The 23,709-nt window shown below is 45.7% G+C and overlaps 1 protein-coding gene across 2 annotated transcripts; it reads right to left on the bottom strand.

Moving 5' to 3' along the window:
* Positions 1 to 517: 517 nt before the first annotated feature.
* Positions 518 to 23,470, bottom strand: RIOK1 (RIO kinase 1). Of its 2 annotated transcripts, XM_043450983.1 has the most exons (17): positions 23,197 to 23,470; positions 20,327 to 20,531; positions 19,464 to 19,554; positions 18,557 to 18,626; positions 17,160 to 17,202; positions 15,335 to 15,427; positions 14,025 to 14,137; positions 13,837 to 13,917; positions 12,602 to 12,688; positions 12,071 to 12,208; positions 11,564 to 11,667; positions 11,244 to 11,350; positions 10,926 to 10,991; positions 9,616 to 9,735; positions 8,763 to 8,816; positions 7,430 to 7,582; positions 518 to 6,382 (listed from the first exon to the last, which is right to left on the bottom strand). In XM_043450983.1, the coding sequence occupies exons 1-17, from the start codon at positions 23,265 to 23,267 to the stop codon at positions 6,272 to 6,274; spliced, it is 1,707 nt and encodes a 568-aa protein (XP_043306918.1). In that variant the 5' UTR covers positions 23,268 to 23,470; the 3' UTR covers positions 518 to 6,271. The 2 variants fall into 2 exon arrangements, with proteins under 2 accessions (XP_043306918.1, XP_043306919.1); XM_043450984.1 differs by lacking the exon at positions 7,430 to 7,582 and having other exon boundaries at positions 518 to 1,725.
* Between the last annotated feature and the right edge of the window lie 239 nt (positions 23,471 to 23,709).

Here is a 23,709-nt window from a genome sequence, read left to right as displayed (position 1 = left end):
TGTATCTGGAGGGATTCTCACAGGACACCACCAGACCCACCTCTGGTCATCAGTACGTCTTCAAACTTCCAGTCTATACTTGGGAAGAGATGGCAACACATGTGCATGATGAGCCTTGGCGTCTACCAGGTCTCCCCTTCTCCCATGTTACGGTGAATTGGATTTCTGAAGAAGGCATCAGCTGACCCATGGCTGCCCAAGCACGCTGGCTAACACTGCTGTCAAACGGTCTCACGTGGGCAAAGTCAAAGCCACAGCCCAGGTTCAGACGCACCCGTCCCCTGGCTGGAGAGCTGTGCTGATGCCGCGGTTCTGGGGAGCAGAAGGCTGCAGGGGTGCCCTGTCCCCGACGCTGCTCAGGCTGGTCACCTTAAACTGGGTGAGACCGGGTCACTGGACAGAGGGCTGGAGGGCATGACTAGTCATCATGGCTGGGGGAAGGGGGGGAGGCAGGGCCCAGGGGGAGAGGGATGCAATTGACGTCACAGCCCCATCTTTTAAGAAACACAGTACATCATTCACTTAAGTATTTATTGAGCACTTACAATGTTTTAGACACAATTCTAGGTGCAGGGACACAAAACCGAACAAAGGTAAAAACCCTTGTCCCCGTGGAGCTTATTCTAGTAAGAGGTTGGGAGGTGAGGGAAAGACACATGACATGTGTCAAGAAAATGCAGACACGTACGTACAGGCAGAACGCGGACACTGTGTGCTCGGCTCTAGACCACGACACGAAGCGACTATCGTGGTAGAACAAGTTACATGGAGTTTCTGGTTTCCCGGTGCATATAAAAGTGATGGTCACACTTGAGTGCAGTCTGTGTGCAGACATTATACCTGAAAAAGTTCATTTAAAAATCCTTTATTGCTAACAAATGCTAACCATCACCCGAGTTGTCGAGGTGTAACCTTTTTGCTGGCAGAGGGTTTGAAAGATGGCAAGAATTACCTCGTGACACAGGGGCACAAGTGAGCCAGGGTGCTGGGAAACGGCAGTCAGACGCACTCAACATGGGGCTGCCCCAGACCTTCAATCAGTAAAAGAACCTCGGTATCTGCGAAGTGCGGTAACGCGGGGACAGCCTGTCGGGTAGCCTGTTAGAGCAGCTTTAGAAAAGCAACGCAGAGCAAAGGCCACCAGGACTGTAGGAGCCTCAGCTGAGGGGGCAGACCGCACGCCAGGGAGTGGTCAGGACAGGTCACTGCGAAGGGGACGGTCAGGCTTGGCAGAGCCAAAACTCAGGGCAGCTCAACACACACGTTCTGGAACTGCCTCCACCAGGGGAACCGGAATCTCGAAACCAAAAGGCATGTCAGGGTACCGGAAGGCACTAACAGTCCTCCTGAGGCCTTCCTCTTTGGCCCAGATGATTAAACAATTAAAGACCGGGCCAAAAAAAAAGGTTACTTAAAAAGAACAAACAAAAATACAGACGCTTGTATAACACAGTACAAGTATGTGGCATTACAAGTATGTGGCAGGCCCTGTTTTAAGTACTTAATAGAAACTTCGATTAAAAAAAAACCCCAGCTTTCTTACAGAAATTGTGAGAGAGAAAAGAGTGTAATGAATCCCAACACACCCATTAGTACTCTGTCTCAGCAACTGCTGACCTGCTATTCTTCTTCATCCACCGCTGTCCTTTGGGGACTCAGGAAGGATGGAGAATTTTGAGTCACAGGCATCCAATCATTTCACCCAGTGAGACTTCAGTCCAGGCTCTGAGGGAACCATGTCAAGCATGAATACCATTATGACATCTGGTAAAGGAACAATCCCTTACTATCACCTGACATCTCCACGCTTGCTTTTCCCTGTTTATCTGAAAAGAAACCCCAGAGAGCCCATCTTTTTAAAGCTGGTTTCATCTAACCAGGGTCCAGCTGAAATCCACAGCACTGGGACACAGCTCTTAGACCACTTTTCCTTTTTATTAGACATCTCTTTCCCTCCCCACTGCCCTTTTCCTGAATTCCACTGACCACATCCTCCCAGCATCGCGGATCCTGCTCCTGTGAGCTCATGTTTCCTGTAACCTGACAACCGCAGCAAGAGGCTTCGCGGGTTGAGGTCCAACCTTTCTGGGGAGAGGCAAGGTACTGTCTAGGGGTTTCCGTGAACCTCTTTTCACACCACTGCGGGAACATCGAGGAAGTCAGTGGCTGAGTTCACTTTCACTGGCATGATCCAGCCCCGGCCAAGCTCCCCTGAGCTCCCCTCAGTGTCCTTCACAGGAACCCCATGAAGCAGGCACTGTGCTGAGCTCCATGCACTGGTGGCATCTGACTGCTTCACAGGGTCAGGCTCCCCCCTTCATCGCCCTGAGACGCTCCCCCGGGGCCGTGGGGACAAACGTGGCGTCTGACGCCAGCAAAGTGCCTCATATTCTCAACTGCCCCTCTGGGGGACCCCCTTTCCTTGCCCCATTTAAACGCTGGCTGTCCGGAGGGCAGTGACATCATCAGACACCACACCCCCCATGGTTGGCCCGCCCGCATCCCAGCCTGCTGGAGACTCAGGCGTGTCTCTCATTGACTGTCTAAAACCAGGCCTGTCCTAATCCAGGACGGCCCTTCCAAAACGCCGGCCTCGGTCCCCTGAGCATCTAGCCTTCAATACCCTCCGCTCCCCGAGGCAGCCACGAGCCACAGGGGCGCCTGTGCCCGGACAGCTTTAACCGCTCGCCCCTGCCCGCCCCCCTCCAGCTGAGGCACCCGGGCCCAGGGACCTGCCACCCTGTCACCGACAGGTTCACGACCCCAAGAGAGCGATGTGGCAGATGTGTAAAGTGTCAAATTTTACCCCGAGATGCTGTGGTTGTCCGGCCTTGAAACTACTATGTGGTAATAAGAAATGCAGAAAGGCTCAGAGAGCTGGAGACAGCTCTGCTCACCCAGATTGACACCCCTGCTATTCTGGAAAAAAAGGACAAAGACTAGTGTGGCTCCTCCAGGCAGTACGAGGGCCCCCTCCCGGCGGCCGCGGCTGCCAGCCGTCACAGCAGGAAGTAGTGTGATATAGAAAGTGAAGGAAAGCTGGAAACCACAGTCACCAAGTCCACAAGTTTTCATTACTCAAATTCAAGCCCAGAGGTTCCCACAGCGCTTCAGCTGGGACTAAGATCTCCGGAGAACACGGGTGCGGGAAAGCTATCTTTTCCTTTGGAAACCAGCTTAAATGATTTCAGACCCAACATTATAACCTCCCCCAGAAAGTTGATAAACGCCCTTATGTCCAAGGCAACACAAACCCAAAGGATATGAAAGTTAAAAACTCCAACCAAAATGCAGGGACTGTAACAACCTAATCCAATTCAACAGACAGAACATGGAGCACTCTTGTTTTATGACCACCAGGGGTTGAAAACCTTATCTATCTGACGCAATCACAGGAAATCTTCACAGGAAATTATACAGTGAGGATCTGCTATAGCTTCTGGACTTTTAGAAATGTCAACCTTCAGAGCCCACGACACTCAAGATGCCCTTCGACTGAGTTTTTACCAGCTTCTAGAAGAACTTTCTCAGCTCTTCACTTTCTGAGCTGAGAGGTTAATGAAATCATAGCCACAAAATAGGATGGGCCCTCAACCAAGAAACAGCAAGCTGCTTGCACTGTATTCAACACAAACTAACAAAAAGAACAGATCTTCTCCAACCAGTCTTGGTACCAAACTACAAAACTCTCCAACCTTGAGTCCACCATCACCAAGGAGAAGCAAAAGTTGAAGAAAACTTGATGTCGGCCCCGAAGGCGGACTCGCGTTTGATCAGACCCAGGCAGCCGGCCGCCGAGGCGCCCACCTCTTCACCCCGAGACCAGGCTCAAACACTGTGCTCCCGGGTGGGGGAAAGGGCCTGTCCCTGAACTGCTTCATCAAAGGAAAAATAAGGACTCGGGCTGCAGAGGAGATCGCGGTGACTCTGCGCTTCCATGAAACCACCCAGATCCCTCACAGTCAACTTTGAGAGAAGAAACGCCTGCATTTTTTAAGGGATTAGAAAATCGACAAAATAGGACAGAAAACCAGGTATGTCCAAAGTGGACAAAATGATGTCCCGGCCTTTGGGCCAAGAGACCCCAAAAGCTCACCCCTGCAAATGGAAAAGTCACTGCACAACCAGTGATTCAGGGACAACAAACCCACCAGGTGCACAAATTCTATTGCGATGGGAGCCAGAAGGGGGCTCTGGACGTTTACCTAAGACGGGGCTCCTTCTTCCAGATCTCCTGGCAAGAGTCAAACAAGGGAAGTGGCATCAGACCCGTCCAGCAAGAAGGCTACAGTGGTTCCCACTCAGCCACAGCTACAGCCCAGAATCCAGACGGGGAAAGGGCTACGTCAGCACGTTGTCAGAAAGAAGGCGCCTTGAGCCAGAATCCCCCTGCAGGCCCCTGTCCAGGCGCGTCATAACCCACTTCCTCTTGGCAGCCTGTGATGAGGGCTGGCCAGCCAACCAATACTGGCTCTGCCCAGGGAAACTGATTCCAAACTCAGCGGCTGCACTCGATTCAGCAGAAATGGCACTGAGGAGCCTGACCACCTGGATGAAGCTCACCTGGCCGGGGAGGAGGCCCCGGCCCAGGCCAGAGCCAGAGCATCCTGAAGGTGACGCCCCCGAAAGGGCACTGGACTGCTCAGCCCCCTGTCTGTTTTCTCCTCTGTTGTGTTCACTGTATAGTATTTCAGAGGGGACACAACAGTGTCTCGCTGAAATTATATTTCATACTTGAACTTTTTTCAAGTCGGGAAAGGAGGTTATTATGAAGATAAAATTTAAGCGGTCTGCTTAAAATTTTAAGACCTCAGCTGACCCTGCCCCTCTGCCAATAACCCACCGATTCTCAAACAAGCAGGGGCAAGCTCCAGTTTAGGGGAAACTAGGTTCATCTACACAAATTTTTTTGATTCCGGGGCTAAAATCAGCATTTCTCGTAACACACCCTGTAGCTCCTATACTTAGAATCCAAAGGCTTCTCTCCATGTCCACTGCTACCATCCTACACCAAGCCACCATCATCTCTCACACGGGTCATAATAAATACCCAGCCGGTCCCTACCCCTTGCCTCCTGGTCAATTCTCCATGAAGTCAGAGTGATTGCAATTCTTTAAAAACAAGTCAGATCACATCATTCCTCTGCTCAAAACCTTCCAGGCGCCTACCACCACCCAATCTAAGCCGCTACATTCCATCTCCTTGACCCAACCCTGCCCCCCATGTGGCTACGATGCTCTAGCTTCTGGGGTCTGGAACATTTCAGGCACACTTCTGCTTCAGGGCCTTTGCACTGGCTGTCTGCTTTACCTGGACATTATTCTCTCCCAATAGGCACACGACTCACAGACTTCAAATATGCCCAAATATGGCCTCTTCTAAACGTGCACACCCTTCACTGCCCCAGGCAATGCTATTTCTTCCATGAAATTTACTAAGCTGATACACTGTTTTCCTTAGCTTGATGTCTTGTCTTCCTATTAAAATGCAAACTACCTGAAGATAGTAACTTTTGACTGCTTTACGCAGCTGACCCTGCTCCTCCCTCAGTAACCCATGGATCCAAGCCAGTGCAAGCTTCAATTTAAGGAAAACTAGGATTATCCATGGAACTTGCCTTTGATTTACTGCTGTGTCTCCCAAACCCAAAACATCCTAATGTTGATGAATGAATGAATGAATAGGCCACATATTTGAATGTGAAATAGCTTATGAACTAGCTCAGAAAAGAATAGTAAAGATGAAAAGTAATTACCAGTACACATAGAACGAAGCTGCGATAAACGATCATATCAGCAGCCAACTGAATTCTCTCTATTGGTGAATCTCCCTTTCGTAGAAACAATGGCCTTATAGTCCAATGATTCCAGGTGGGTCTTTGGTACAAACAAAGACAACTTGCCCAAGTTTGTCCAAAGTGCCTTTACACTTACACAAAAGGCGGGAATGCTCAATATGTTTAAATAATTACAATGCTTTAAAAGCAACATTGCAGAAGATAAAAATATACAAAAATAAAATTGTATAAAGTTCATTAAAACAGTGGCTTAAATAAATCCTCTATCAATACCACAGAGCTAGGGAATGGACCTAGACAACAGAGCTCAGAGCTGTTTACATAATTACATGAAAACATGAAAAGCGATCCCCAGGGACACTGCAGTAAAAACCATTTGGTTACAATCAATAACCCATCCTCCAGGGGGAGCTCAGTGCACAGGCGCAAAACCTAACTGATGGAAAATCACTGTACATGATACAGTTCTGGTTCTATTTGCCCCTTTTCATCTTGGCTGCCTTCTCCTTTCTTTTTTTCACGTGTTTAGGAATTTTGTTTTTTCTTTTCTCTCTCTGGGCTTCCTTGACCATCTTTTTTCTTTCCTGTAAAACAAAAATAAAAAGTATGAGGATTTCCTGGCGGTCCAGTGGCTAAAGATCTGCCGTGCAAGGCTCAGGGGCGTGGGTCCCCCTCCTGGTTGGGAATGAAGGTCCCACGCACGCCCCAGCAAGACAGCCCGTGGGATGTGTGTCGCCATTAAGACCCAACACCGCCAAATCAATTAGTGCTTTTTAAAAAAAAAAAGTTTGGAAAAAATCAAAAGCAAAAAATCTGCAAATTTCATTCATTCTGAGTAGTCACATTATTATTACAACTAAATTTTTAATATATGTAAAAAGATAAAAGGTGAGTGTCACAGAAAAAAACTGCAAATGATTATGGCTTGGTGGTGGAACCGGGGGTGAAAACTGTCTTTACAATTTCTTCAGACATTTCAAGACAGTCAACACAGATGCCCATGGGGACATTATTAAATGTATGCCACTACTTTTCTTTATATGGTTCATATTCTAACAGAAATAAATGTTGGAATGAGAGACAAAATACACATTTCCAGGAGACAAAGAGAGAACGTGTACTAGAGATCTGGGGATGTCTCTTGGAAGTCTTGGAACCCACACTCTCCAGGGTTTAAAGGATCAGGCTAAGAATAAGGAATAAAAAAAAAAGAATAAAGAATAACAGTCACTCAGCCGCCATGGATCATGTATCAGTTGTGTCTCTTATGTCTACAGGCAGGAGTGTAAGAAATATCTGAGATTCTGAAAATGGGGAGCTGGGCTGTAAAAACGCCCCTGGAGTGGTTCTTTGGTATTTCACCATGGGGGCCACTCCAGCATCACTTGTACAAGTGCATCACAACCACTTTTAATCAATGCGTTGAAACTAGTGTGTCCTCTCCCTGGGCAGTGCCCAAGGGCTCCTAGAAGAAGCCCAATCTCCAGATGATGTTACCACCAAAGTGACGTTCACACTTCAGGAACTAAAAACTGAAACTTCAGCTACTCTGATCCAGACATCTGAGTACACAGTCCCAAGGGACTGCGTGGTCGTGTTGACAAACGCGGGAACATGCACTCTCAGCTAACCTTTCTATCAACTTCAAGGTCGGCAGGGGGCTTCCTGGAGCCGGCGTGATCCCCCTGCTCCTCAGAGTCTGTGTCAGAGCACTCCACGCTCCCTGCATCTTCTGAATCAGAACCAGTCTCTTCCCGAACCTGACTTTCCAGGAGTGCAGGGACCTTGAAAACATCACAGGACCATGTTATTCTCAACAAGCCAGCTACCTACTGGCATTCAATGTGTTAATGACAGAATTCAGATTTCAGCCTCACAGACTTTGAAAAATGACATCCCGTACTGAAACATCAGAACAACAGGGTCCACGCTCAGCAGGAAGCCTGAAGCAGCCATTCCAGGACGGCTCAAGGACTCTCCCAAAGGGGGGAGCCACCCAGATCAACAACAGGACTGTTCCACCCGCTTCAGCACAACTGGTGGGCTGAGCCGGGATTTGGAACACAGATAGGAGAAAAAAGTGAACATATCTGGATAACTTCACAGCTGTTGGCCTGCAGATTAAATTTCAAGTGGAACATTTGTTAATCCAAGAGGGAAGACAATCTTTAAACAAGAAACATGTTCACTTTTTTCCCTGAAGGTTAGCAGTTTTTAAAGTAGCAGGAAGCATTTTTTAAAGCACGAGGCCTTCTTTTCATAAAAAAAAAAACAAACAGATCTTTACACGGTGATGGTACAAATAGGCTTCCTGGCCAGTCGTAACAGAACCTTCCTGCTCTGGAATTCAAAGCACAACTATCCTCGTCACACCTGCCACAAAAAGACCAGAAACGCAGAATCCGAGAATTCTCCTAGTCCGATTCTTCCCACAAGAGAGAGTCAATTTTCAAAATGTAAACCACAAACCTTCATATTAAAACATCCATTAAGAACATCAAAAGAAATTAAGAGCCACCTTTATTACTGCTTGAATTAGAATCTCTGCTGATTGAAAATGTTAAGACACAATGAAGCTGCTGTAAGAAAAAGCACTACCGGAATCTGCACCATGAAACGGCAGGACCCGTGAGCCAGCTTTCAGCAGCCTGCGCGCCAGGGCGAGACCAGCCCCCACTGCTGTTTCAAGTTGGTTGTAGAAACATCTAGAAGCATGTGGGTACTGTTAACAGCTTCACCAGCGAAGACAGGATACACAACAACAGACCTCTGCCTCAGCAACAACAGACCGATTCAGGGGCAGAGTAAACAACAAACCTCATGTGCCCACAGCTCAAGCTCACGGTTAAAAGGAATGAACACAATGGCCACGGACTGTGAAAGCATCTATAACGCTAAAACTACTTGACACACAATTTTATACCCTTTTGAGTTTTCATGTAAACGAACACACGTTCTTCATACCTTCTGAACACCCGACAGATCTTTCTTCAGTCCCGTGACAGTTTGGTATAGAATCTTAAAACCAAAGAGACAAAAAAAAAAAAAAAGAAAAGAATGAGCATAAAACTGAACACTGAAATCTGCTGCAATATTAAGAAAGGATACTGTTGCCAGCTAAATGACACCTTGTGTGAGTATAAAAAGGTGTCCAAACTGTGTCTCAGGGGACAGAGAGTCTAGCGTGGGTGTGGTTCTCCTCCACAACCACACAACCACAGCAGGTCTGCACGCCCCGGCCGGGGGCCTCCGCTCACCGGTGGCGGCCTGGGGGCTCTTACGGATATACAGCTGTAACCGATCAGTGACAGGCAGTCCTAACTCTGAATCTCAGCTAAGTGCAATGTTTTCTACTCCCCCAAATAACTCCATTCCTTTCTCATTATCATGAAAAGGTGTATGTAGTCAATATTATTAGCATTTTTAATGTCATCAAAAATTGGGGGAAAATTTTTTCTCTCATATAATGACCCATACAATGCCTCAATTTTGTTTCTTGGCCCTCGAAGCCTTAAATATTTACTATCTGGCCCATTAGCAGAAAAAAATTTTCTAAACCTTGAGACGTGTGTCGATGGATCTAGCACAATAACCATTTATAGCCTGGACTTCTATACACATCTTCCTTTCCTGCGATTACAGCCTGTTTGACTCCTTCATTTCCTTTCGTAAAGGCCAGTGGATTGATGTCCTCCGCAAGCAACAGACACAGAGGGCGTGCTATGCGAAGGGAATGAGCCGTCTCACTAGTTCAAAGGCGACACTCAAGACCGCGGCTTCCCTGGTGAACTCGCTGAGGACAAACCAAGCTACTCACGTTGTCCTGCTGGGCGTTCATGGCCATGTCCTCTTCCTTCAATTTCATCATTATATCCATGTCCCTCTCATAGTTTTTCACTTCATTCAAGGTTCTAGGAATGTAAGCTCGCTTGAACACCTAACAGAGGCAGAAGAAAAGTGACGTGGAGACTGAGTCACGGCTCCTCACGTGCACCGAGCCTGCCCCCGCCCTCAGTCACGGAGCAGCTCGTCACCGTCCTCACGCTGGGCGCGGAGCCTCAGCCAGGCTGTCCGCACACTTGGCGCGGCCCGTGCCGTGTGCTGGGCACAGGAGTTAGTGACTAACGATGAAACACAGAATGATACACAGTTTCCCTTGGAATAACACCCCTCCTCTGTATTCCAGAACGTGGCATTTCTGAGTGGGACAGAAGGGAGCCGCCGTGAGCAAGCACTGCCTGGCTACGAATGACAGAGGACGAGGTCTTCCGGGGGAACAGTGTCTACCTTGTGCTGCAGTGGGAAGTATGGGGTGCCTCATACTCACCCATCACACCAAGAGCTCTGAGAATTATTTTTTTAAAAAAGCCTCCTATGGATCACTTTCACAAAAAACATACTGACTCCCAACATCTTAAAAAAATCTTCCTTTTTACCAAACGTAAATATATAAAATCTACAATGTTACTGGAATCAACACTTAGATCGTTTAAAAATTCACATTAACAACAGAAACAGACTTGCAGACTTATGGTCTGAGAATACACTTATGGTCGCTGGGGGGAAGCCCGGGGGGGGTGGGGAAGGGATGACGAGGGAGTTTGGGACGGACACGCACACACTGCTGTATTTAAAACGGGGTCACCAACCAGGACCTACTGCATGGCACAGGGGTCTCTGTTGAGCGTGGCAGCCTGCATGGGAGGAGGGCCTGGGGGAGCACGGATACATGTGTGTGCGTGGCTGGTCCCTTCACCGTGCACCTGAAACCATCACAGCGTCGTTTGTTAATCGACCAGGCCCCAATACAAAGTAAAAAAAAAAAAATTCACATTAGCAAACTAAAATCAGCTTTTCCTTCTTGAATCACATCCTCCAGTCAGTTCTGTAAAAATGTTCTCCATGCAGGACTAGGGGCAAACAAGCGGGAATGGAAGGACATAATGGGATGTAAGCTACACAATTTGGGTCAATTTAATCATGTAACATGTTATCTCAAGAAAACATTATCATCATTTAAAATACTGCATGTCTAATAAAATCAAGATCATGTCCCAGCAATATATTTTAAAAAAAAGACCCCAGGACACAAGTGTTCCCAAGGCTCTAACAGATGATCAATCTCACCTCCTCATCCACATGATCTTGGCTGGACCTTTCCTCCTTGGTCCTTTGAGATGCTATTTCCATGGCCTTGGAAAGAAAACAAAAATCACCTTCCTTCATATTCAACCCACAGAACATATATCCATTACCCAGAAACCTGGCTTTACCACTGGCTTTTTACTACAGTTTGATCCCTCACTTGTGAAATCAGAAGGAAAAGGTCTCTGGAAGCTGTCACGATGAACAAAAATCATGCTAAACCCCAAGTCCTCAGAAGTGACACAGAAATGCCACCACTACCGCTATTTCCTGTTCCTTCCAGTCTCGGCCCCGCCTCACCTTTGAGAGATACGCATCCATGTTCTCGGGTGTAACTGACGGATCCGTGACAAATTCAAAGAGCTCCCGCACAGTCATCACGGCAACGCCATGCTTCAGAAAGAAATCTGCCAGAGAAGATGCTTGTGAGAGCTCTGCGAGGGAAAAGGTTGCTATTCCAACCTCTTCACAGACAAACAGATAAAATTCACCATCGCTGAGCCAAGGGTGTCAGTATCACTGAGTCAAACGGTTCAGTGCCACGGTTCTCTATCGACGGTTTAGCAGAGTACAGAGCCACAGGCGCAAACAAGTCAGGGAGAAGCATGGTTCCCACTCACCATTGACGTTGGCGCAGTCCTTTCTCAAGAACTCCAAGGCGTGCGGGTGGTCGTGCTCCACGGACTGAGAAACGTCGATGATGTACACACCTCCGCCGTGGTACCTGCGTGGGCCAGGGCACAGGGGCTGAGCCAGGCTGCCACCACACTGCCGCAGGGGCTGGGCACGGGGGCCTAGGGGACACCGCTGCTTGCCTGTATCTTACCTAAAACTTTCTATTTTAAGAGCAACAGAAGACACTAACAAAGTGAATGAAGTGGATAAGGAAAAGAGCCACTGTGACTAACAAGAGATGGAAACAGAAAATATCCAAAGTCCTTTTAACTCTACCAGTGATCAGAGCAGTCAATCCTGTGACCGAGGCCACCAAACACGTCCTACCCTGTGACCCTGTGGAAGACAACTTGAAAACTGAGAATTCAGACGACTTCTGGGATTGGGATTTAGTTCATGTCCCTAAAGGATCCGAGGGGACTTGTGGAGGCTCTCACGGGCTACCCACTCACAGCATGTTGAATTCACTGAGGTCCGCATGCACCAGCCTGGCGTCCTGGTACATTCTCCTCATGTACTCGATCACTTGCACGTACAACTCCCGAGCCTTGGACTCTGATAACTGGACGTTTTTCAAGAGTGGCGCTGGCCTTGAACGAAAATAAAGTGAACAACTCAGATAAGCAGACTCAAGTTTTTCTTGCTTTCTGCTACACTGACACATTCTTTTCTTCTATGGCTCACGCTGACCAGTTTAGTTCACTCTAGAGATTCAGTTCTAAAAAGCTGTCCACAAACAGGTGCTCTGCCAGATAAGACATCCCTCAAAAACAAGGTGAGCTCTGCTGCTCTGAAGCATTTTGAGACTTAAAAAGGTTAAACAAATTAAAAACCCATGTACTAACAGAGTGGGAAAGGCTTATTAAAAAATATCCCAAGGCAAAAGGAACTATTTAAACGGGAAACATTCATATATTGGAAGATTCAAAGCACTTAAAAATACAATGCTGGGCGTGTAATTACTAGCCCTCCTGTGCACTCACATGTCGTCTTTGCCGATGAAACCCATGACGAGAACATGACTTCGCAGCAGGATGGGTTCTGGGCACGGAATCTCTGCTGTGTTTAGCCTGTGATATGAAAGCAGGCGAAAAGGACAAATGAGAAGCTGAAACAAACGACCTAAAGCATCTACTCTGAAACAGGTGACGAGCACTTGCTTGCAGCGTACAAGATGGACAGGGCTATGAGCAAACAGCACCCAGGCCTCTCGATTTATTACTTCATTTCATAAACTCTAAGACGCCTGGGATTTTAAGTGGCACCGTTACACGTCACAGAGAATGGTGACTGAACTAGGTCCCACAGCCTCTAACACCCAGCTCAAAGCCAGATGTGTTAAAACTATGAAGACACAGGCCCCTGAGAACTGATGAAACACAGAAGTTATGTTTGCGATTCTTCTTTGAGTTGATTAGTGTGGACAACGATTAATAAAAATAGTGGACTCATGGCCAATTGCTAATTGAGCATAACATTTCAAAAGGACTTTCAAGCAAGTAGACTTGGTTGTTGTTCAGTTGCTAAGTCCCGACTCTTTGAGACATGGACTGCAACATGCCAGGCTTCCTTGTCCTTCACTATCTCCCTGACTTTACTTAATAATATGAAAATACCCAGTGTATGACACCTAGATATAGCATATAAAATGTTAAAAGACATTTGAAAGAGAGAAAGAAAACCTTCATTATTTAAAGCATATTTAAAACTCCAAATGAGGAAGCTTGAAGATGCCTTTACTTGATACAAAGGTGCCAAGGCAAAGAATATATAAATGTGTCCAGAGTCGGACTGAAGAAGAGGAAACTACGATAGAGAGTTCAGGGTCTAACAAAACGGTCTAAAACTCCAACACCTGCACAAAACGACACATCATTCTCCCAACCTGATTGTGTCGCTTCCCTGCTTCAAATCCTGCAGGCTCTTTATCATCCTCACAGTAAACTCAAAACCTTCTCACGAGGCTCCCAAGGCTTTTCATATGACCCAGCCGTGGCAGAATTCTTCCGCAGCGGGTTTGTATGACAGGGAGAGAAGGTGGTTCCTACTTGCCCAGCAACCTCTCCTCTGTTTACCTCTGCACATCTCAGGGACTGGACGTGCCCTGAGCGTCCCTGGCCTTGACAGAATCACAGCAGATCTGCTGGGAGCCAAGTGCCGGGACTGACAGGCAGACACGGCACACACAGACACAGACACACACACCCCAAACAGTCACCTGATTAAGTTCCTCATTTCCTTCTCTGCCCACGTCTTCACCATTTTTCTGGGGTTGCCTTTACAGTAGCCATGGCGAAATCTTGAATGAGAAAAATACCTGTTATTTCAATCATTCCATTATTCTAGTTTTTACTTTTTAGGATATGGAAATTAAGCCACTTGGGGAAAAAAATTATCTGAGCTTACCTGAATTCCCCACTGACATACTTATCCCGGTCTTTGAACACCAGAATCGAAGTCTTGTAAATTTTGATTGCTCTGCTCTCTCCATTTGCTGTGCGAGCATGATATACATTAGCCTATTTTAAGTCAAAAACAAAAGAAATTAAGTCTGTATTAAATAAATATAAATAATATTTTGCTTTTGCAATCTATTTGATTCTATCCTCAAAAGTAGAAGTCCAGTAAACTGAAATAATATGCATAAGGAATACCATCCTCTTTTGAATATGTGAATTAAAATATACAACATAATACTAAAAGGTACAGTAACTATACCTCCTACTTACATATATAGTAAACAACAATTTAAATTATGTTAGATAGACAAAGAAAACAAACTTATGGTTACCAAAGGGGAAAGGTGAGGGGAGGGACTAATGAGGAGGCTGGGGTTAACAGATACACACTGCTATGTATAAAATGGACAACCAACAAGGGCTCATGAGATATATATATATATATATCTGAATCACTCAGATGTATACCTGATACTAACACAACATGGCAAATCAACTATACTTCAATAAAAAGTAATTTAAAAAACAGGTCTTCAAATTAAATACCTACATATATACGTATACACACCTGAGTACTTTGAAACATTTTTATATTTCAAGTATGTGGAAAATATCTGAAGACATTCTTATATCTCGTGATTTATAAAGTGAGTTTCACTGAGAACTGCTTCCCACAGAGTAAGTTGCTAATTGAAAAGCAACATGCCTATCTTTCTCCCATAGGTAAAGAAAATACTGAGAAAGACATGTGCTGACTCAAGAGACTAGACCCCCACCCCTGCCCCCATCATAACTGTCCGACCATCTGAACCAGCGCTGGGCACACCTGGATGGGCTGACGGCGCTGGGGAGGCACGCTTCTGTGCACAACTCCTCCCGGCCGTAACAGTAACAGCCATTTTGAAGAAACGTCACTGACTGAACTACCCTCATTTGGCACAGTTTGTTTACTAAGTGCCCTAGTTTCACTTCTGGGGGGTTTCCCTGGTGGCTCACAGGGCAAAGAGTCTGCCTGCAATGCAGGAGACCAGGGTTCGATCCCTGAGTCGGGAAGATCCCTGGAGGAGGGAATGGCAACCCACTCCAGCATTCTTGCCTGGAGAATCCCATGGACGGAGGAGCCTGCCGGGCTACATCCATGGGGTTGCAAAGACTAGGATACAACTGAGCGACTGCCACTTTCACTTTAGTTTCACTTTGGTATCTGAAATAAGAAAACGAACATGGAAACATTCAGACACCCGAAGACTGGCTCACTTCTTTTCCGGTGCTGATGCAGCCATTGATCTCTGCTATGACTCCCCTCGTCAGCATCTTGAACAGGATCATTCGTGTTCTGGGGTCCAACACCTAAAAAGAAATGCAAAAAAGTAGAACGTTCAGACAGAGTGTACCAATATTTCTCACGGAAGCATTAGACAAGAAACTGGAGCTAAGTGCACTGTGCGATCCTGCTGGGCTGATAGAGTCACTATGGCAGCGTTCTAGTCACTCACTGCAGTGAACAAAATGCGAGATGAGACTCAAAGGAACCAGAGAGGCAAGAAACCAGCAAGTTCACCCAGTCGGGGAAATCAAAGGCCAACAGGTCCAAGGGAAGCAGAAACTGACTTCAGACCCAGGAGAGTTACTAGAAATACAATCAAACCAGAGGTAACTTTGTATTTTTCAGCCATCATAAAAACAGGTGAAATTAATCTCTATTTTATTTAACCCGGTACATCTAAACCACTATCATTTCAACAAGTGGGCAAAGTAAGAAGTCATCAGAGAGAGGTTTAACATCCTGCTTCTCACACACAGTCTTCAAAGCCTGGTGTGCCTGTGCAATCCCGGCACACGAGGAGCCAGCCTGGCCGCTGCCCTGGACACGAAGCTCCACGGCAACCAGCAGCCCTCCGCAGCTCCCGATCAGATCGGCCAGCCTGCTTCCTCTACAGCCTGCAAGCCGGAAATGGTTTCTACATATTGAAATATTTAAAAAATTGGGAATTCTCTGGAAGTCCAGCTGTTAGGACTCTCCACTACAGAGGGCCTGGGTTCAATCTCTGGTCAGGGCACTAAGATCCCTCAAGCGGCATGGTGCAGTCAAATAAAAAAGAGAACTGTGACCCACAATGCCAGAAGTATTTATCATTTAGCTCTGTAAAGAGCTGGCCAACCCCTGCTGGAGGTGGGTAAATCCAGGAAAGGTGTTATCTCCTTAAAGGTTAGAGCAGTCAGTCTCAAGTAAAAAGCAACCTCAGATTCGCTTTAACAAACAGAAGGCAATGAATTTAAAGGCTGTTGCGCCTGTTCAGTAACTCAGAAGAGAATCTGAAGATTCATGTCTGACTGAGTCACTGCTGTACACCCAGACTAACACGGCACTGTACGTCAACAGTGCTTCAACTCGACACTTGGAATGCTCTGGAATACCACTGCTCCAAACTGGGTCTGTGCTATGTGTATGGGACGGGTGGGGAGGCTGGCAGGGGGCGGAAGTGATGGTCTGACCTGTTTCATCACTCTCTTCCCTTCAGATACCTGGGTCAATTCCAATACCCAACCACAACCCTCGACACGTGGTGGGTGAAGTCGGGTTTCCCCCCTCATTCCTGCATAAAGAATAAAACAAGTCTGACTTCTAAACCAAGTAAGGGATTCTAAATGAATATCTGAAGGCATTATCTGTCTCTCTCCTTTTTTCTACACACCTACAGACACACACACACACACTTTGTGGTAGATACCTGACTCACCTCCTGGGAAGGCTCACAAAATTCCCGCAGACCTTGTTTAAGACAAAAGAAAAGATTCCTGGACTTACAGGCAGTTCTGCTTCCCCCAAGAAGATGAAAGCATTGCTGGGTGGCTTCATGGGCCATAGAAGCAGGGCATGATTCTAATTTATCTATTTAAAGTGCTGTTATAAATAAAGCAAAATGTAGATCTCTAAACTCAAAACTATAAGGAGGAGCAATTTTATACAGAAGCAATTCTAGGTGACATTAGCATGACGCAAGGAGGATGAAAGCAAATTACAAATCAAAGACAGAATTACTACTTTGAAGAGCATGCAACACATTCATTTACACTATACCTGTTCTACAGTTGCTCTGTCCGCCTTATCTTTGATGCGATACCTAAGACAAAACCAAAAAATTAAAGGTGACATTCAAAATTCAGAGGAGCCAAAACCGAAAGATTCTAAAGGTACATGATGCCATGATATTCCTAAGCAGGTAGTTCTTTAATGACACATTTCATAACCTCGTTATAGTTTCACATCGTGTGAAACTTCACTGCCTTTAACAAGCCAATCAGTTCCCTAGGGCAAAGGGAGCGTATCTGCAGTAAGAAAAAAACCCTTCCATCCATATTTCAGAAGGGTTAAATAAGAGCAGTGAGGTAAAACAACCTATGCAGGAAAAAGAGAACAAGTCTGTAAGTACTGTTTCTTAGACCATTAATGATTTTCTTAGTACAGAATTAAAGTAATTTATAAGGCTTTCTCTTCAGAGTCCTTTTCTACAAAGAAACAAGCTTTTATCAAGACAGCTACTGCATGAAAACACAGACTCTGATTACTTTGGCTCACATGCTAGGTGACTCAATTCACAGACTAACCTAAACTAATAAAAGATCCAAACAGGCAGTTCAGTGAAATAAAGTGTGCTGTTTCTCAAAAAGCTGGTATCCCTTACATGTAATAATAAACCAGAAGAAAACTGGGTTTTAAGTTCAGTTCTAACACTGCTGTTTTTATGATCTTAGTGTCATTTTCTGTAACATATTGTTAATGCTTTAGCATTATTAGCAATAGGAGGTGAGCCAAAGCTTAAACATTCGGTTTTGAGAACAGAAATGGAAATGGAAACTGTTTTCAGTTAAACTACTTAGTTTTAAATCTGCTCTCACATTTCTAAGGCTCCCCCAGTGGCTCAGTGGTAAAGAATCCGCCTGCGGTGCAGGAGACCCAGGTTCGATCCCTGGGTCGGGAAGATCCCCTGGAGGAGGGAATGGCGACCCACTCCCGTATTCTTGCCAGGAGAATCCCATGGACAGAGGAGCTGGGCATGTCCAGTCCATGGCATTGCAAAGGGTCGGACATGACAGAGCGATTAACTTTCACTTTCACTTTCCATTTAAAAAAAATATTTCATGGAAGGGAGCAATCCTTAATAAGCTCTAAAAAGGGGACATTTTTTATACTCTAACATTTTAAATTGAAATCTACAAGCACTGTTACCCTGAGAGCACTTTCATGAATTTTACACAATTATAGTTTTAGCACAGATTTCTTAAGAAAACTCATCTAATATTTTCAACTTACAAAGTCATAGGATATCCTCACTTAACCTTAAGAATTGGTTTAGGTATAAAAAGGAACATCCTTTGCAAAAGAATTATGAAAGAGACGCTACTAACCTGTCTACAATTAGTTTGTATCAGTCACATTTTATTTACTTTATTGTATATACTTGATATATTACTTACATATCTGCTTCCTTTTGCCGAGACTTTTCGGTGACTTTGTTTATTACAGAATCAGTAACATTTAGCTTATCTAAAGAAAAAAAACCCACAACATCAGCAACATAAGACAAAGTTTCTGAATAGGATACTTCTCCCCTTTCCCTTCTCTACTTTCTAAATATTTTACTACACATAGTAATGCATGTTAGTAATGAAAAGTGTGTTTTGTGTTTTTAAGGGCAAGCACTTACTAACAAAAATGATCACTTTCATCATGACAGGTGTCATTTCTCAGCCAGAGAAATCTAGATTCAGAAATCCCTCAAAAATATTCTATCTGCTCTTTCAGACATTTAATATTTTGTACAACTATCATAAATATTATAATTCTAAAAATGTCAGTTTCACTTCCAATTACAGGTCCGCGCTAGGGATGATCAGATTTGAGAGCTGTCATACCAGGCTCCTAACAGCCTTCGTCTATGAGAGAAAGATGACCCCGTGTTTCTCAAGAGGCTTCAAATTCACACTGTGATTCCCTGCATTCGACGGCTCATGAAATGATTTAATGCCACACCAAAAGTCAAACAAAATGTGATTATATTCAATAGTCAGGTATTTTCACCATTCTACTACAAGATAACCCTACTAAAAATCTAACATAAAACCAATGATAACTTGAATAAGTATCTGTAACTTTGTATTTCCATAACAGGAGAGAACACAGGACTAAAAAAGTGTAAGCTAGAGTCTTTTCTTTAAGTCATGTTTTTAATTACTAAATTTTAATTTCCTCTAAGCTTTATTATTTACCCTGTAACACTGAATATATCCACTGATTGATCTAATAAAATTTTATAACACTTTTTGTTGTCTTTGAAGAGTTTTCTCATTGCCTAGTGAGAGGAACTGTATCTTAAAAACTCACCTAGATTAATTTTATTCTCAAATTTCCGTAAGACTTTGTCTGCTGGAGTAGACATTTTGGCTGCATTGAAGCTGGGAGTCTGTCTATTGGCCTGGAAAAAATGAGTTCCAGAGATGAAAGCTCTAAATATACATACAAGCCTAAAATTCATCACATCTTCCCTTGGTTCATAGTCAATTATTAAAGCATCAATACTTAGGGGAGTACCCTAAAGGAAGGGAAGGATCAATCACATTTGCCCAAGAGGTTTTTAAAAAGTCACTTGAAATATGCTAGACATTCAGAGACGTCTTCTTTTTTAAAAGGACTTTTTGTGGCTCTGGAATTTACAGAAAGATTTTCACCAGGCTATGTTGCCCTGCAGCCCTAGCCTACACGGACTTTCATTCTTCATCATTTCCATATTTCTGATAATGATGTGGATTCATTCCATAATCAGTAAATTTAAAAAGAGTTATTTAAATCACCATAAGAGCCTTAAAAAAACTGCCTGGGAAAAGACACAAATATGCAGTTTACTGCAAACAGTAACAAAACAGAGAAAAGTGCAGCTTAACTAGTAAATAAAGAAAAGCAGATTAAGTATGTAGAGGTGCTTTGTTTTCAATTATGAACTGACAAGAGACACTTAGTGTCTGATGGGGACAGAGGTTCAGTTTAGCAAAGTGAAAACTTCGGGAGAGGGATCCTGTTGAGAGCTGCACAATGTGAGCGTGTGCCGGCCACCGAACACTGCACAGTTAACTACGGTGAAAACACGGTCTGCTTTATATCATGTGACTTTCACCACAACAGAAAACAACAACTACTAAAGAAGACATAAGCAAACAACACAAAGACCTACAGGATTGTGTACAAAATACCTGAGGGTTACTCCCTCCACCTGAAGTGTGACACCGGGTGAGCTTTCCGACTCCATCGCCCCAGGCCCAGTCATCGTCTTCGTCATAATCTCCGTCTTCCTCCTCTTCCGGCTCACTTTCACCCATCTTCTCATTGGCGTTACTCTGAAGGTCTTCAAATACAACATCGTCTTCCTCTTTGACGGTTTTCAAGTCAATGTTTTCACTAGAAATAACAACATTTTAGCCTGTTCACACATTCTTAATTGGACTTACGTATGTATTTAAGAGAGAGTAGACGAATCTATACAGATACATCAAAAAGGTTCAATTATAACATGTATCTCCCAATAAATTCAAACTTAATACCAAGTTGTCCTGTTTCTGAGTTCTATTTCAGCCGATGGGTGATTGCCCAGGTCCGAATAAAGTAGTAGTATTCAGCAGGTTGTTAAATCCGCTCCTGCCTTTGTCATTTTCTCAGCTGAATGAACTAGCTCTGGTCAGTACAGCAGACCTGAACTCCAGGAAAGCCACTCACAAAGCTGCTCTGAGAGCAGACAGGGGAGGCTTTCTGACAAAATGTGGGAACAAGTCTGAAGCTTTATTTCAAGCCTTACCTTGAACTCAATTATCACTCTACAATGAAAAAAGCTTTAGCAAGACTTGTGTTACACAAAGAACTTCAAATCACCCCTGCTCCTGAAAGGAAGGATGGTGACGAGAAGCAGCACAAACGAGAGAAGAGGGCCGGGTATAACTAAATGGGAGAAGCGGGGATTGTCAAGCCCAGAGAACTGGCCCAGAGGAAGGGATCACAACTAACAGGGTCTGTTTTTGCCACGTGAAAATTCAGACCAGCGTCACTGAATCTTCTTAGTTTTTCAAGAGAAGCCAGAACTCTGCACTTCCGTGGAACATCTCCCACTTAACTGGTGTGGTGTGTTCAATTTTAACAGGCCACTGTGCACACCAAACACATGTCTGCAGGTCAGATCCCCGAGAGGCGGTGAGTACTGCCAGTTTTGAGCCATCAGATGGACGGCAGGTACAGAAATCATGTGAAACACTCAATAACATGCATTTCAGCACACAGAGAAGTTTAAGTAAATTCAGATGACCAATCCCAACTCATTAATTAGCCATGGCTTAGAGGGCTCCAAATCTCCATGGACATGGCTGAGAAGAGAACAAATAATCATCAACCCCCTGCTGTTTACTAGAATTTCATAGCCATAATCCATAAATTGATCCTTCAAACTGCCAACCACCTCAAGCGGCATGTTAAAGCTATCCTGTCACTTGCACCACGGCTTTCCCACCTCAGCTGGGCAGTCCCTTGCTGTGGGCGGTGGTCCTGTGCAGCAGCATTTCTGGCCCGAACTTTCCAGATGCGGTAAGCGCACAACCACGCCCAGCTGTGACAACGCCTCCCAAGTTCCTGGAGTCGGCAAAACCCACTGGTTTACATCTTCACAAAGTCCAGTGCACACTCCTGACCGGTAACTACTCACCAGGCGCACTGGCTGTTTCCTCCTCCCACGTGACTTAGTCCCTGGGGACTGCGGCACGCTCACCTGAAAACACTGACCTGCAATGCCTTCTTCATTTCTCTGGCTAAACCCTACCTACCCTTCCAGTAATTAACTTTGCTCAGGGAAGGCTGCGCGGTTCTTCTCCTTTCTACTACTTACCCAAATCTCATACAAATAATTTGTCCAGTTATTCAATACGTTGCCCTTGCTAGAGTGCAAGCTCTGTCACCCAGGGGAGCACTTACCAATGTATCAAGATCAACTGACATGAGATCTGTCACACAGAAAGCGATCAACCTGTATTTACTGAAAAATAAAGCAATACCGTCTGCACGCAGTAAATCCTTACTATGAATACAAAGTAAAAACCCTCTTCTGGGAATTCCAAAATGAACACTACGTTTCATTTTGCTTTCAAAGTAGGAGTTATCCCCAATTTCTTTTGACTCCCACTTCACATCTATTTTATGGTTAGAAATCTGTCCTTCTACTTCCAGAACATCCTGGTCTAGCGCCCATGATCTATGAACTGAATTCCCCTAGTCCTTTTAAACATGTCCACTCCTGCCCTCCAAAACCATCTCCTCCACAGCAGAATGATTCCTGTCAATCACATGCCGTGTGATGTCCCTGCCCTGCTGCAAGTGTGGCTTTCTACAGCATCAAGAATATCTCAAATCCTTACCATTCCTTGTCACTCTCTTAGGCTCTGGCTCCTCACTTCTGCACCAGCCGATCTCTTCATTTACCTCCACCGTGCTCTGGGCACAATGACCTCTAGATCTTCCTTCCACAGCCAGGAGGGACCACACCTACTGTCCCCTCTCCCTTCTCTGCTTCCACAGGTTGGCTCCTTCTTGTCCTTCCGATCTGGACTTAACGTTCCCTGACTGTTAAGTCACCACTTAGTTCTATCAACTGATTTTAACTGTTTGCATAGTATATGTTATGTGTTTAAAAAAAAAAAATTCCATGTACTTATCTGTCTCCGCCTCCTTCCCAAGTAGAAGGGGCTTAGTTTGTCTTGTTCATCACCGTCTTCAGCGCCGAGGACAGAACAAGCACACAGTAGGTGCTCAAACATTTCTGGAACGCTAAATGGTAGTTAAAAGCTCAAACACCTGCTTCCCTGTTTCTCTCCCCAACTCTAACCCCTCAGGGATGCTGACAACCCGGGAGCCGCGGACTAACTGCCGTCACCTGGATCGAAAGACCCAGCTGAGATGGAAAAGCCCCAAAAGGCTGTGAAAAGAGGCCCAAGGAGAGATGCATAAGACCGGTCTCCCTCTCAACCACAAACAAGCGTCAACGCCCCCAGGGGACCGCGGTGGCGGCGGCGCAGGCGCGGCTGCCCACCTGTCCGAGGAGTCCGCGTCGTCAAACTGCCCGGGGACCACCCGACTCATCAGCAGCCGCCGGTAGTCCATTGCGGGAGCAGCACAGTGACGGTTCCGCCAACCGGCCCAACGGCCTCTGCGCGGACGCCCGCCTCAGAACGGCTCAGTGGCCGCCGCGCCCTACGCGCGCGCCACGTGCGGGCACCACACGCCGAACGCCCGGACCTACGTCCGCCCCGACGGGAAGTCCCGCCCCCGAACGGAAGCTGTGTTCCCGCAGGAAGTTCCGCCTCGCGCGGGGGCTGAGCCCTGGATATTGACCTTCCGCGGAAGCCGTCGGTTGTGTGGCGATCTTGCTGTGGTCGGTCCCCGCGGGTCCTGGGCTGGCCTTCCTTCCCGGAGCTCTCCGCGTCGGCTTGCCGTTTTGTCTCCTCCCGTGGAGGCACGTGTGTAAGCTCGGCCGGGGCTGCTGGCCCTGGGGGCTCACTCTGTGTAAGCCCCTAACTGTGTGAATGGAGATCTGAAGGCGCCC

The sequence above is a fragment of the Cervus canadensis genome, chromosome 28, assembly GCF_019320065.1.
Source record: "Cervus canadensis isolate Bull #8, Minnesota chromosome 28, ASM1932006v1, whole genome shotgun sequence".
NCBI classification, from domain to species: Eukaryota; Metazoa; Chordata; class Mammalia; order Artiodactyla; family Cervidae; genus Cervus; species Cervus canadensis.
The sequence above is the reverse complement of the archived record's forward strand: the minus strand, read 5'-3'. Positions and strand labels throughout refer to the sequence as shown.